Below are 16450 nucleotides of genomic sequence, written 5' to 3' on the forward strand. Positions count from 1 at the left end.
TTAACTTCCAGGAATGCAGTTTGTAGAAATTTATTTAGCTCTATTATACTCTTCTGATTAGATCATGATGTGACATGGCTGTCTTACACAATTTATTTCAATGATCTTGAGGAGGGTGAATATAGTTCTACTGCCACTAGGTGCCATCTCAAAAACGTTTAAGTTTGGTAAGAATGGTGAAGATTTATAAAAGGCGGAGGCTGTTAAAGGGATTAAATCATAAGTTATTTTTCAAGGTAAGCTTTATCCCATATACCAGATGTTCTGAGAATGCTGAGAGGTCCAGTCAAAAGGAATTTGCATACAGTAAATAAATAGGGTTGAGTTACATAATGAGTCACATTTTAAAGAAATTGAGAATCATTTCTTATATTAAATCGAATAATAATCCTTTATAATTACTGAGGAAGTTTTAATAAGACCCCTACATATATAGGTTGCTAACAAAAATGCATATACATTCATCCCCACATATACATTCAACCATTTCCAGAGTAACACTGAAAGGAGACCTTTTTTCCTTTTGTAAATGTTTGTGTCTTTGAGAATTAGGAACAGTATGTATTTAAGGTATAGAAGATAGGATACACTTTGGAAAGTCCTGTGATAAAGTCAAAAACATTACGTTTCCTTAATCATCTCTTTTCCAGAGCTGCTGAGTCAACTGTAGTCTTAAAGATGACTAAAAAAAAAATACACAGAATAGAGTAGGAAAATAATTTTTAAACCATCAACATTTTATTTAAAAAAAGCAATTGGAACATTTCTAGATCTTACAGTATATATTTGATACAAAAATAAGGAATTCTCCAAAATACGTACTAAAAATACAGTTTTATGGATCTAGGTACACAGAAAATTTATTTTACATTTCAGTCACCCAAAATAACAGCTTGTGGTCTCCTCCGATTGCACATAGTGGGAGAGTTCTATGCCAGGAAAGGCCAGATCCAACGGCTACAGAACCAACGAGGATGGGCTATAGAATATGTGAAGAATTAAAGAAGCTCAATACATTACCAACATTAATAAATAAAAATTACACTTCAAAAATAAGAAATGCATTGAAAAATTGTCTTTTTTTTATAGTGGAAACAGAATTAAAAAATGTGCTCCCTCATAGGTGAAATACACATTAGAAGGATACAAATAATCTGAATAATTGGTGCAGTCCAGACTCAAACATTTTTGCAGTCTAACCCAACCAAGCAAGCAAAATTACTACATTTAAATGAAGAAGGAAATAGAAGAAATAAATGTTTCTTACATGAATATTGGCAAAAAGCCTGTTACCACTGGTGATTTAAACATCAAAAAATGCTTTCTCGGGCTTCCCTGGTGGCACAGTGGTTGAGAGTCCGCCTGCCGATGCAGGGGACACGGGTTCGTGCCCCGGTCTGGGAAGATCCCACATGCCGCGGAGCGGCTGGGCCCGTGAGCCATGGCCGCTGAGCATGCGCATCCGGAGCCTGTGCTCCACAACGGGAGAGGCCACAACAGTGAGGGGCACGCGTACGCAAAAAAAAAAAAAAAAGCTTTCTCTTTCCAATTGAAGCAGGTAATAGATATTCATAAATGTTTTAGTTACACATTACAAATCTGGGGGGCTATAACGAGAAAAGTAGAAAACACAAATTTAAAACCACATATGCCACCAAACATCTCCACATTACCTGAGGGTGTCCTAAATGATGAATTTGAAACTGGCTTGCCATTTTGCCAGGATAACCAGTGGTTGCAAACAAGTTTTCATTAATTGTGGACCACCTAAGAAAAGACAAAGGATGAAAAGCAGTACAGAATCCTACAGACACCTATACGTTTTTCTAAGATTGGCTATTTCTTTTTATACAAAAATGATAATTTTATAACCCTAAATTTGATAATATGGCTTTACAATCAGACTGGGAATTCCAGGGAAGTTAGCTATAAATACTTTCCCATTCTGTGAATATTTATTAAGTGCTTATCACGTGCCACTTTGTTAAATTACAAAGTTACACAAGGTTAGCAGTTCCTTATAACGAAAAGGCTGACAGTATGATAGGAGATACAAACAAGGAATCAGACAGAAAATATTTCACAGGACAATACATTAAAAAAAACCCATACATTTAATGTTCTTATTGACATTTGTTTTAAAATTAGTGACAAACTTATGAGTTTAAACTCCTTGGAATGATGCAAACACCTGGAATATATAGATGTTTAAATATTCAAGTATTAAGGCATCACAGATATTGGAATATAATGAATGATCAAGTGTTAATGGAGCTCCAGCAACAAGCCCAGCACTATAATAAGTGCAGTAGGGGAGGTACAGGGGGAAAAAAGATTCCTTGACAAAAAACAAACAAACAAAAAACCCGCTAAAGTCTAGTTATTATTTTAATGTGTGGCAGACATTATGAGTTCTTGTCCAACAGCCAGCCAGTCTGCCTCTTTTCTGTGCTAACTGAACCCCAACTATGTTCTGGCACAATGTGTCTAACCCCAAGGGATGAGACACAACTGGTATAAGGCAAAGATAGCAATTCCCAATAAAATGGGTGCTCCTTCGTCTCCACTTATTTTGGACAATGTGGTATGAGGCTATGGTGCCTGGAACTCTGGCAGTCAGAGTTCTGACTGGGAAGCAAGAAGCCAAAGCCTGTCGTTGAGGATGGCAGAGGGAAAGGTCTGAACTCTTAATGACATCAGTGAGCTACTAAACCAATCCTCAGGCCACCTCCTCCAGACTTAGGTACCATAGTTCGTTGATTTTCTTTTTAGCAACTGGAAGAAAAATGTTGAAAACTGAAGTATAGTTGATTTACAATATCGTGCTAGTTTCAGGGATACAGAACGGTGATTCAGTTACAAATACATATATGTATATATGTATTTCTTTCCCTTATAAGTTATTCCAAAATATTGAGTATAGTTCTCTATGCTATATAGTAGGTCCTTGTTGGTTATCTATTTTATATATAGTACTGTGTATGTGTTAATCCCAAACTCCTAATTTATCCCTCCCCCACCCCCCTTTCCCCTTTGGTAACCACAAGTTTGTTGTCTATGTCTGTGAGTCTACAGTTTGTTGATTTTAAAATGTGTATTTGCTCACATCTCTGAAATCAGGATGCATCTTATAATCTATGGCATTCTTACATTTAGTTGAATATATTTTTTCTTAGGAATACATAAAATAATAGTGTTTTATTGGGGGTATTTTAGATTTAATGAAATACAGTATATAATAAATGTTCTACTGACTTCAGTCTCTGTTAGTAAATTTTCCTGAGGCCGAAAGCACCCTAATAACTATACTATACAATGCAGTATTACATAAAAATGAATGAAAAAGAACAAGTACCTTAATTTACATGGAAAAAAGGTCACAGATATATAATATCCAGTGTGTTCTCATTTAAAGAACAACAATGTAGTTCATATGCATAAATGTGGGTCCACCTACATTTTACGTCTTTATCAGCACAAAAAGTAAGAAAGCATATGCTCCAAACTGTTGAGGTGGCATTGGTGAGGTGGCATTGGTGGGGTGGCAACATTTTGTATTTTATAAAAATTTTCAAAGAATATATTGGAAAACAATCTCTCACCCAGACCAAAAGACAAAAGCAAAGACTTAGTAAAGTAAAACATCCATTTATAAAAGAATCAGAGAAAAAGAAAAAAATCAGTGTAAAGGAGAGGACTGGGAAAGTATTCCAGGAGTTGGTGCAGCATGAGCAAAGTAGCCAAATTCAGAAAATGAAATTATAACCCCAACAAAAATGGTACATTACCTGAATAAGCAGGCTCGATCCATGTGGACAGGTCTCTTATCTTGAGGGTAACTAAAAGATAATATTTTATGTTTTATGAATTATGTGTTGGTCTTAAGTAGAGGACTTAAGGTTTAAAAAGTATTTTCTCTTTAAGGAACACAATGCCCAAGATATGTAAACTGTGGCAAAATTCCAAATAAGCACTGAATTAAAATAGCTGAAATATGATAAAGACATAAACATGATTTAGAACCATTGCAGAACACCATCATTCAACATGGTCAGTGTTTTTTCTTCTTTTTTTTAACATAAGTAAACACTGCTCAGATCAAAGATCTCCTCCTCTGCCATTTTTCTTTGTTATTCTCAAAGTAAATCTGTAAAAGCCATCTCTGTTACATAAAAGCCCACAGCTCTGGCCCTTCTACAGGAAAGACTTGTTTTTGCTCTATAGTGTGGCCCAGGTATACAAGAATGGGTCAATGGATCATATAGCAATAGTGACTGATTTTTTGGTAAGCAATAGATAAATATACTAAGGAAGTACCTGGACCGAGTAATATCCCAAATTAACCAATCATTCCCTGCAACAGCTCCAACTTTGAAGGTGTTTTTTAAGCACCAGTGTGCTGACATTAATGGCATCTGTTCTGATTCAAGAGACAAAATAGCCTGTTGAGCCAAAAGATCATAAAACCGAATTGTTCCATTCTTCTCTGCAACCATCAACTGTAAGACAGAAAAATAAAGAAAATCCAACCACCTAATGTACTAAATCTGAGAAGGAGGCAGAGATTCAATGTCATACATATAGTAAAATGTAAACATTTGCATATATTACAAATCGGAGATCAAATGCAAAGGAAATAAGACAAGCCTAGGTAAAAATCTCTATCAAATATTAAAAAATCTCATAGAAAATGGGCAAAAGACAGACATAAGAAAATTGGATACAATTTAAAATGATTATGTATGGTCACCAGGAAGAAGAGATCAGCCTAAAGATTCATTCTGGGTAAATTATACATACATACACATACACACACACACACACACACACACACAAACACGAGTTATTCACAGTAGGTAAGGTTCTATAAAGTTGCTGCAAACACTGAATTAGTGGGTATCAAACCACTGATCCTAAAGGAAATTAAAGGGTTCAGTTCTATGAGTCTCTGATCACATTTCTGTCAACAGATCAATACATAATCTTGTGTGTTTCTGTTTAAAGACGTCTTATTTGGGCTTCCCTGGTGGCGCAGTGGTTGACAATCTGCCTGCCGATGCAGTGGATACGGGTTCGTGCCCCGGTATGGGAAGATCCCACATGCCGCGGAGCGGCTGGGCCCGAGAGCCATGGCTGCTGAGCCTGCACGTCCGGAGCCTGTGCTCCACAACGGGAGAGGCCGCAACAGTGAGAGGCCCGCGTACCGCAAAAAAAAAAAAAAAGAAAAAAAAAATAAAGATGTCTTATTTAATACATGTTGATTCATTAACACAGAACTCACAGAGAGCAGCACTGTAACTCATGCCTGAACAAAGCTTACCTAACACGTATTTTCTCCATAAGGCATATCAGAGCCTTCCTGCACTTAGAAACACTACGTAGCTCTTTAGCAGTGTGCTTGGGGGCCATTTTACACAGTGAAAGAAACTGTCAACAAAAAGCATAAAAATGTGGCACTAAATAGACTATGAATAGGATACTTGTTTACAGTATGAGAGCTAAAACAAGAAGGCAGAGTACTGCCTTATTCAGCCTTAGCTGGGAATGTGCACATTAGCCAACTCAAATTTTTTGTTGCTCTGTGCATGTCTGTGACTGTCAAAGTCTGATGGTATTGATTTTGGGGTTACAAATAAATTTTAGTGAGTAGGCAAATTTGCAAGTGTGGAATCTGTGGATAATGAAGATCTACTGTATACACACATGTATATGTAAAACACCATGTTATGTTCAATAGAAGTCCATGGTAAAAAACATGATCCTGGATCTCAAGAAACTTTCCATCTAGAGAAGAGGTGAAAAAAAACTGATCATAATTTTAGGCGAAATATAGTGGGATGCAAAAGAAGTAGTGATTATTTAGAACATGGGTAGTCTTTAAAATTAGGGGATTCTTAAGAGAAAAGGTGGAATTTAAAACTATCCTCGGAGGGCTTCCCTGGTGGCGCAGTGGTTGAGGGGCCCATGAGCCATGGCAGCTGAGCCTGTGCGTCCGGAGCCTGTGCTCCGCAACGGGAGAGGCCACAACAGTGAGAGGCCTGCGTACTGCAAAACCAAAAAAAAACCAACAAAAAAACCCCAAACTATTCTCGAGACTTCCCTGGTGGTCCAGTGGTTAGGACTTCGTCTTGCAATGCAGGGAGTGCATGTTAGATCCGGGTTGAGGAGCTAAGATCCCACATGCCTCGGGGCCAAAGAACCAACAGAAGAAACAGAAGCAATATTGTAACAAGTTCAATAAAGACTTAAAAAAAATTGGTCCAATTCAAAAAATCTTTTAAAAAATAAATAAAACTATTCTCAATAACAGGAAGTCGATGACAAATATACAACAAAAACAAGTGCAACATTAAGCTTTACATGCCCTGCCTTATTTAATCCTTGTAACCACTATCTGAGGAAATTGCTATCATTAATCCCATTTTTCAGAAAGGAGACTAAGGTGCAGAGTGATTAACTAACTTGAAGATCTCACCACTAGCCTGTGGCAGGGGCTGGATTTGAACTCAGGTCTGAACCCAGGTCTAACTACAGTGCACATGTTCCTTACTACAAGCCTAGATTATCAAGATTGGTAAGTGGTCTGGTGTGCTATGTATAGTCAAGGGTGGGGAAGGACGGGAAATGGGAGAACAAGGAAGACTTACTTGGACGTAGTAAAAATACTTGAGACTTTGAGCCTGTCTATAAAAATCTTGAGAATTTCAGGTATAACTTATGAACAATGGAAGGGCCAAGTCTATCTGGCCCAGGACCTAAGCTAGGAGAGCCAATAAAGCATGGCAGGTTACGAGTGCAGCTTCTTCAGTCAGGCTACCTGGTTCCGCTCTCAGGAGCTATAAGATCTTGAGCACACAGGGCTAATACAGTATCTGCTTCACAGGGCTGTTGGGGAGGATGGTACCAGTTAATACAGTTGACCCTTGAATAAGATGGGGACAGCCTTAGGGCAACTGACCCTTTGCACTGTTGAAAATCTGTATATAACTTATAGTTGGCCCTCTGTATCTGCGGTTCCTCCCTATTCACGGTTCCTGCATCTGCAGTTTCAACCAACCAAAGATCATTTAGTATTGTAGTATTTACTACTGAAAAAAAAATCTGTGTATAAGTGGATCTGTGTAGTTCAAATCCATGTTGTTCAAGGGTCAACTGTACATGTTAAAGTGCTTAGAACTGCTTTAGCACAGAGTAGGCACTCAGAAAACATTAGCTATTATAGTTTGAAGTCAGACTGAAAACTACTTTCTAGCAAAAAAAATTTATTTTGGTTATTTACTGTTTCTAAAACTGTGCTCAATGGTGACTTTTTTTTTGTTGTTGTTGAAAGAGCAGATAGAGTAAAAAAGTTAATTTTTTAAGTTTCAGAATTGCTGGATCTAAAAACATTACAGGGGAATTCTTCTTGTAGGACTTTTCAGAACCATAAACAATAATTTGTACTGACTTTTCACAGGGGAAATATCTCAAATGGCAAGGAACACTGTAGTACTTGAATCAGACTGAGGTCAAATCTGTGACTGTGTGATCTAGGGCAAATTAATCTTTTGGTGCTTCAGTTTTCTTACCTACAAAATAGACAGAATAATGCTACCTACCTGAGAGTATTTGTGAGATTACATGAGAGAACTTACATGAAGTACTCAGCACAGCTCCTGGCACTGAGAAAGCATTCAACAAATGTTGATTGTTACACCTCATTTCATTTAGTGGCTCTAACCTCTTTTCTCTTAGAGTCAGAGAAAAGGATGTCCTCAGTCCCAACTCTCTGATCCCACGCCATCCTAAATGCTTGCTTCTGTTATTACCTGCTGAAATCCTAGCTCCAACTGTGGTTTATTGGATTTAAGAGCTTCGCTTCTAGAGATCTTCTGACTTTTGTAACTTGATGATGATGATGATGTATCACCATGCGCCTTGTGGGATCCCCGACCAGGGATCAAACCCAGGCCCCGGCAGTGAAAGTGCTGAGTCCTAACCACTGGACTGCCAGGGTATTCCCTATAACTTTATTATTAAATGCTAGTGTTTGCTTTGTGCTTTCCACATTACATGGCTCTTTTGTGTACTTTATATCTTACAGATTTTCATAAGAATTTTATGATATAGGTGATCATGAACCCATCTCTCTTTCTTCTCTGGCTCCCTCATTTTCATCAAGACCAAGGATAACAAAACAAAATTCTGGGCTTCATCTGATATGGCAGACCAATGAGAACCACTAGATTGTTTCAGTAGTAATAATAGTGTCAACAATGACAAGCAGCTGAAATTGACTGAGTGCTTATTATGTATCAGGTTTTCTTTTAAGGACTTTATAAGTGTTCACTCATTTAATCTTCATGAGCTTCCGTTTTACAAGATGAGGAATTGAAGGTAGTGATTGAGAGAAGTTTTGTAACTTGCCAGAGATCATACAGCTAGTAACTGGTAAAACTGGGATTTGACTCCGGGTAGTTAACTCAGGAGTCCATACCTTTAACTGCTACTCTGTGTTGCCTTTCTGTAATTTTAGGTTTTTGAGTTTAGTAGTGACATGATGAAACTGATATTTAAATATTAGTCTAACTAAAGTACGCAAGAAGAATCAGATTGAAGAGCCAAAGATTTTAGAAACAAGGATTGGCAAGGATGACTTGTGAGAATAGAAAGGTGAGGAATACACATTAATGACCAAGAGGAATGTATTGTAGTGACAGTGAAGAAAAACTTAAAAGACCTGGAAACATTTGCATATAGGAAAGGAAGATACCAAAGATGATTTCAGGATATTGAGTTGATGTGATTTAGAGCAGGGACTTCCCAACATTCTGAAGTCATGGAAACAAGAAAAAAAAAGGAGATGGGGTGGGGCGAAATTTCAGTGTTATATAGAAGAATAATAGAAATTAACTTAAAGCATACGGAAGAAAGGGATCTCAAATAACCATAAATTAAGATATAAGTTTTGGGATATGGGTTATAATAAACATCTAGGTCACAGTTTTTGGGTTTTTTTTAGGTCACAGTTTTAAAAAGTAGCCTATGATATTTATACATGGTAATATTAACATTTTGGTAGATTCCTTGATAATGCTTCAAGTAGACTGACTCACTGCTACAGGGGAGAAATCAAGACATAAAATTTAGGACCTGGATTCAGAAATAACATTTACTTACACATGGAAATAATCCCTATATATGTAATATGAATAAATTAGAAAACTGCACTCATGTACACATACAGAATATAATTCTACTGATAAAATATCCAACAGGCCTGAAACAAGTTTTCATGGAATCCCAGAGAACACACTTATGTAGTCTGGGGCATCTTGGCTCAGGATTATCTTGAAGGCTGTGAGCAGATGGGATTAAAACTTATGTCATCATTCTACTTAACAAGATTTTGATTCCAACACTTAAAATCTGTGTAACTGTATATACATGTTTTTCTTACTTATAAGTCAGTGTGTAACTCAATGACAAGGACTTTATTCATTCCTTTATCCTCTATTATAATAAAGGGTATAGTGTGGGTGAGAACTGCCCCTTACAACAATTTACAAATACATGGTTAAAGAAGAATTAGCAGTGGAGGAAGAAAAAGGGAATATACATGCATAGATGCTTAAGGGGACTAGAATAATGCAGCTTTAAAGACCAAGTGAGCGGGGTTTCAAGGCAGAAGTGATCAATAGTATAAAAAGCTGCCTTGAGACTAAGAATGGAAGAAAAGCCCATTGGATTTGTTAAAAATATCACTGATGACTTCTGAGAGAATAGAGGAGACTGAATAAGATTAAAGAGTTAGATCAAGGGATAGGGAAAGAGGAACTGAAGTTAAGAGGTGTAAGTGATGGGTTCAAATATTCAGAAATAAAAGGTGTGAAGAAGATAGACTAAAAAGGAGAAACAGAAGAACGTAATGGTTAAGAGCAAGACATATGGAGGAGGTTGCTTGGGTACACATGCCAATTTTTCCAGTTAGTAGCTGTGTGAACTTGGGTAAGTTACTTAACTTCTCTGAGCTTTGTTTTCCTTATCTGTGAAATGAGATCATCACAGTACCCATCTCATAAGGTTGCCATGTGGGTTAAATGACCTAACTTAATATGAAATGCTGACAATGAGCCAAGCACATATAGGTACTATGTAAGTTTCTGCCATGATTAATCAAGGTTACCTTTTTGTGCAAGTGTGAGGACAGAAAAGAGTCACGGAGAAGTATGAAGACATTAGAGGGCTATGAAAAGCAGGATGCCTAAGAACTAACATGAACTCTAGACAGTGGAAGGACTAACTTTAAGAAGATGAACGTGGCAACTTCTTAGATCCTAGGGAAGGATAAAATAGAGCAATGCCCAAGAGAAGATACTGGCAAATGAGAGAACTCTTGGTGAATGGCTCCTATCTTCTCCATGAAATTGAGTTAAGGTCAATTGATAATAACTCACAGTATATTTTTGAATTTTAGAAAGCTTTACTATGAATAGGAATTGAACACCACTGCAGCTAGGTCAAATTTGCCTTATGCCACTGATGCTTTCTGTTTACACACTATGGCTCACAAGCATGGATTTAACTTTTTTTAAACAAATACTGCTTACTAGTTAGTCTAGGCATTAGTTTTTAGATCATAACCTATCAGAGGGCATGAAAAGTGTACTCTGAATAAATGCCACTTATAGATGATGGTTGTCAAATAAGAACTTAACTGCAGAGAACTTTTAAGGTTCTAGATTAATCCAAATGCATTTGTGCCAATTAAGAGTCTCCAAGGTGGAAAAAGTCATTGATTTTTCTCCTCTATGTGTGCAAGTATTATACATGTATATGTCTTTTCAGCTTGACAGAAGAAAGCTAAGTTATAAATAATAACCTTAAAACTTTCCTCAGGATGCCAGCACACACTCATTCCAGGGGAATGAAGAAGAAAATGAGCTGTCTGTATTCCTTCCAAGTTCCAAATCCTAATAAAAGAATAGGGGTATAATGTTAAAGTTTTGATAATTACTAAAAAAATGAAATTTCTATAAATTTATTCAAAGCTATCAACTAGAGATTATAGGGTAGACATCTGTATTTAAAGCATATCCTTTAAAGAAAATTATAACAAAATTATAATTATTTTAGAAAATGTAAAAGTAGTATGAAGAATTTGTTTTATCACACTCAATAATGGAAAAACAGTTACATACATTTTCTCTCTAATTAATCTAGTATAGCAACACTGTAACACAGTAACCAAATTAAATTATTCATGAACTCTTATTTTGTGGACAGGATCTTGAAGTTTCTAGGTCACTAATCACGTTGCATTCCAACTTCAGTAGTCACTTCGATTAACAATAATTTCTACCAGGGGTGCTTAAAACATATACCTGTACCCCCCTCCCCTACCCCAGTGCTCCCATTTTAAAAATAGCATATAAAGAAGCTAGTATGAAGTGATGTGAATTTAGGGAGATAGTAATTTCCCAGTTGCTTATTCCTTCTGCCTTTGAGTTCCCATGCCAGGGGCTACTTCTTATCTTTTACCTTTTCTGATCTGGCTCACTTCCCCAGTTCTTCTCAAATGGGGCCTTGACTGCTAGCTACCAGATTAAAGGATAGAAGGGCTGAAGGAACAAGCACCCGGCTCCTCCTACTCTCCCTCTCCTCAATACTTACAAATCCGTAGTAACAACAACCAACCTACTCAAGTTCCGTCTCAATTTTTTTCCCATACCCAGAGTGGAGATCAACATTCAGAAGTCTCAGTAATGGCTCTGTTGTGAGAAGTCCTATTCCCCAACCAGACTGCTCATTTCTAGCTCATTCTTCACACTCAGCTATTGTTATATCTCACTGGTACAGAGTGTGGCAGAGTTAGCATGGCAGGAGACAGAAGGTGATGGGTGGCTGGCAAAGTACCCAAACAGTCTGGTCCTTAAGAACCGAATGCATTCATTAGAATGCCCTGGACTTTTTCTTCTAGGTTTTATAGTTCATATCTCATTAGGGACCATAAAACAATTTCAAGAAACTTAGAGAATGTGTTTTTAAAGTTGAGGCAAACTTTTATTTCAAAGAAAGAAGACATATTTATTGGACAATGCCACTACTATTCTGTGCCAAACCACATCATTTAAAATTTTTTTTCCTTTTTATAGAAATTACAGGATCTCCAATCTTGAAATATCCTAGTTACATGTAAACTAACAAAGATGTTTTTAAAAATGATTATCTACTTGATTAAATAATTTAGCAGCATACACTTTTCTCTTGCCAAATCAACACTTTTATCTGTATTTACTATACAGAGAGACAATTACAATTTAATTGAAGAGGGGAATCACATTTACCACGGGTTTATTCAATTGTGTTTCACTTCCCACAATAAATAATATTATTAGTTATGGCAACTGAATATTTCTTTCTTCTCTATTGCCTTTTACATAATAAAGTGCTGGGCTAGCATATATTTTACCCCTTTTGAAACAGCAAAAAATTGTCTTGCATATTCAGTGAATCCATGAGAGAATGGTTTAAAGGCTCCATTCTTTTGATCTTATTCTAACATGTATTTGATTTTTGTTTGCTATTATAGTGAATAAATACATACAGAATATTTTCATGATTTTTTCCTTTTCAAATGAAGGAAACCAAACATTTAAAAAAACACGGATAAAGATATTCTATAAAACAGGTCAATTAATAAAGTATATTCCTGTCCAATGAACCACATTTTAGTCTAATTTTTAAACAGTACTTAACCTGAACAGAACCTGACATATTTTTTGGGGGGAAAAAAAACCAAACACAAACCACCAACAAAAACTGATTTAAAAATGAGGAGGGTAATCCAAATTACTTTCCAGGACTAGGATAAAATGATTTACAGCTTATAATTATATGCTTATTATATAATTTTCAGCAGTTGCATGATCCAAGTACTAAATACGCAAAATACAACCAATTGGGCTGAAATGAGTTATCATAACTAAATTAGCTACAGATGGTACACTTTAAGTTGTTAAGTCTTATTTCCCTTTTTGATAGATTCCATAATTAAGCTCTTCTTAAATCCTTTTGTGGAGCTCAACTTATTTTCCTGTGTCTTTACTGCATGTCTCATCTAGTTAATATTAGTTCCATCAGATGAAGTCACATTCCTCTTTTTTTGATACATTTTTTGCAGTATACCATATATAATAAAAATACACAAATCTGAAGCATACAGCTCAAATAGAACACACCTGAAGAAAGCACCCACATTAAGATAGTATTTCCAGAACTCCAGAAGTCATCTGTGCTTCCTTCCAGTCCTATTTCCTTGCCTTCTCACAAAAAGTACCCACCATCCTGACTTCTAACACCATAGCTTACATCTGCTGGTTTGGAACATCATAAAGATGGAATCCTATGGAAAATACTACGGAATGTATTTTCTTGGTCTGGCATCTTTCTTTTTTAATATATTAAAAAAATTTTTTTTAAATTTATTTTTGGCTTCATTGGGTCTTCGTTGCTGCACGCGGGCTTTCTCTAGTTGTGGTGAGTGGGGGCTACTCTTTGTTGTGGTATGCGGGCTTCTCATCGCGGTGGCTTCTCTTTGTTGCAGAGCACGGGCTCTAGGTGCATGGGCTTCAGTAGTTGTGGCACGCGGGCTCAGCAGTTGTGGCGCATGGGCTTAGCTGCTCCACGGCATGTGGGATCTTCCCAGACCAGGGATTGAACCCATGTCCCTTGCATTGGCAGGTGGATTCTTAACCACTGCGCCACCAGGGAAGTCCCAGCATCTTTCACTCATCGTTAAATCTTGTGAGATTTACCAACACTGCTGCATGTTGTATTTTGTTCATTCTCATTGCTGTACATAGTAGTCCATTAATTAAGTCATTTATGGTCATTACCAATAATCCTGCTATAAACCTTCCTGTACATGTCTTTTAGTGAATATAGACACCCACACACCATTCCCCCCCCTTACACAGACACACGCCCACATCTCCCCACCCTCTACCTCCACCTGCTGGGTAACTGCTAGGCATGAAATTGCTGGATCATAGCTTACAGACATGTTCAACATTAGCAGGTATTGTGAAATAGGTTTCCAGACTGGCTGTACCTCATTTATCTTTTTTTTTTTTTCATATTTCTTTTTCATCACCAACTGAAAAAGTCAAAACTTTCTTTGACAAATTTTCTGACAAAACAATCTTAAAAGCATCATTTGTCTTAATGGCAAAAGGCACAACTTTTCAGTTGGGCTTATTTGTAAGGCTGATTTCTCAAATCATCCCCCTTTTCTTGCATTTTAGTTATTTTCATGTATCTGTGTATGAAAAAATTTCCATCAGTTTTAAAATGTAGTGAACACAATGTATAGTAAAGACTCTTAATTGACCTCCTTCTGACAGACTCCTTTTTCTCTCTGCAGAACTGACAAGAACAAGGTTACTTTCTAATAGCTCACGTGTGCATTTGTTGTAGGCTTACCTCGAGGGAATATGGGTTTTTTGCTTAGTGAACTGCTGTTTGTAAGTGATGTAAACCCATGCTCATTAGTGTAATTACATAATTAATATTATATAAGCTGACGATATGAATGTGAAAGAGCTGTTTCAATGGAACTAAGTTGATGGCAACCAAATAAAGGTAAGTTTCTAAATGAAAAAAAAAGCTCTTAAATTTGGTATGCATGAGAATTACAAAAACAAGTAAAATAAAAATCTAGATATATTTGAATTACGACTGCTTAGCACATGTTTTCATTGTAGACACTAGGTGTGGTTCAGGCAAAAAAGAGGTCTAATGCAAATCAATGGACTCATAACTTAAGAAAAACAACAAGCCTAGGTCTAACATCAAAAGACTGGCAAATTTGCAAATTTTCATAGACACATTATATATTAAAATAAGGTAGGTAGACATTCCTTTAAAATGAGTTCCTGAGTTTGCTGACTTTTTCATTAATCTAAGGAACTACTGGTTTGGACCATGCAGACAAGAGAGTTTCTACTGTAATAGGAAAAAAAAATCATAAATTTACATTTTCATATTTCCAAATTTATTGCTAGTATATTTGTTTATAATAAATAAAATTACCTAAAAGTTAATTATAGCCACAGAAGCATACTTTTCAGGAAAATGGCATATCACAGAAAGATAAGCTGTAAGGGTTTATAACCTTCTTAACACACATAATCAAACACATGGAAACATAACAGACCCTTTATAAAACATATAAAAATATAACATCAAATTAAACTACTTTGACCAAAACTCAGGAGCTATATAAAACATATATGTATACCTATTCAAATGTTTGCAAGGGAAATTTCAAAACTCAAGCTTTTAAGGTAAAGTTAATCTGCTGACATAAATGAGTTTTGATACAATTTGAATCCAAGTGAAACAGACACCTCCACCCCTCCCAACTCTGTGGTCTTAAGTAGAACTCTCAGATTTAGTTGTAAAATGCAGGGGTGAAGAGATATCCACATCTAAGATTATGAATTACATTTACCTTACTTTTGGTAGTTTACTGTTAAAATTATTGCCTTATTTCAGGCTGAGTGCTTTTCAGCAGAACATTAAGTATTCTTAACCACATGGTATTTAAATGTAATTGTCCCATTTAATTAATGAAAAGGTCTCAAAAATTGGGTGTTGGCATATATGGGATATCCTACATATTATCAAAGGTCTTTTGCATTCACAATTAGTAGAGGGAGATGTTCCCTCTGAAAATTCAAAAGGAAATTTCCTGGGTAATACTAGTTCATTTGTTTGTTCTTCATTTTTAATTGGCAGCTCATTGTCTGTTAAGGAGTTCATTGTAGAAGGAAATTTCTGCTACCAAATGTTTATGACAACACAGACAAAAAAAGGGATGGATGACATTAAATGACACATCTGTATCCATCTGGCCCTCTTTAACTGGTAAAGCAAAAAATACAAACCACAATCTTTCTAAAAGATAGGACTGGATCACATGAATCACTGTATTGATTAATTAAATATGAAAGCAAGAACAAAAGTAATACCTAGATGCAGTTATAAAGATGAGAAGGCATTTTACAACGTTACTGGGTGTAGGAAAGGGACCTCCAACATTCTTAGACAAGAAACAGGTTTTTCACTGAGTTTGTGAGAGCAAAATGAAGATTCCCCCTGCCCCCCATTTCCTAGTAGTTGATCACTAAGTAATTCATCATGCTATGGATAATTCAAAAGAGGAGAAAACGTGGTATATTTCCTAAGTAAGTGAACACACAAATAGGAAGAAAGATGAAACAAATTACAAAATTATTTAGTGCTAAAATATTTGGTTTTAAGTGCAAAAGGAGTTCAGAGGTAGGGAACCATATGATTGAATGCACAAATCGAGGGATTAGGTAGACAAATCTTGATAGGAATATGGTAGGTTACAGTGGTAAATAAACTGTCAGCTTGTGGCTTAGACTACAGAAAACTTTGATAG

The 16450-nt window shown here is 36.2% G+C and overlaps 1 protein-coding gene across 1 annotated transcript in view; it reads right to left on the reverse strand.

Annotated features, from left to right (window-relative positions):
* Nucleotides 1-716: 716 nt before the first annotated feature.
* NUP37 (nucleoporin 37) overlaps nt 717-16450 on the reverse strand; it is a 41108-nt gene continuing 25374 nt past the window's right edge. Inside the window, exons 6-10 of the mRNA XM_067697735.1 lie at nt 10862-10952; nt 4318-4499; nt 3789-3839; nt 1674-1767; nt 717-979 (exon numbers count right to left, since the gene is read on the reverse strand). Of these exons, the coding sequence (XP_067553836.1) occupies nt 866-979; nt 1674-1767; nt 3789-3839; nt 4318-4499; nt 10862-10952 (532 nt within the window). The 3' untranslated portion in view covers nt 717-865. The remainder of the gene's footprint in view (nt 980-1673; nt 1768-3788; nt 3840-4317; nt 4500-10861; nt 10953-16450) is intronic.

This window comes from Pseudorca crassidens, chromosome 11 (genome assembly GCF_039906515.1).
Source record: "Pseudorca crassidens isolate mPseCra1 chromosome 11, mPseCra1.hap1, whole genome shotgun sequence".
Taxonomy (NCBI): Eukaryota; Metazoa; Chordata; class Mammalia; order Artiodactyla; family Delphinidae; genus Pseudorca; species Pseudorca crassidens.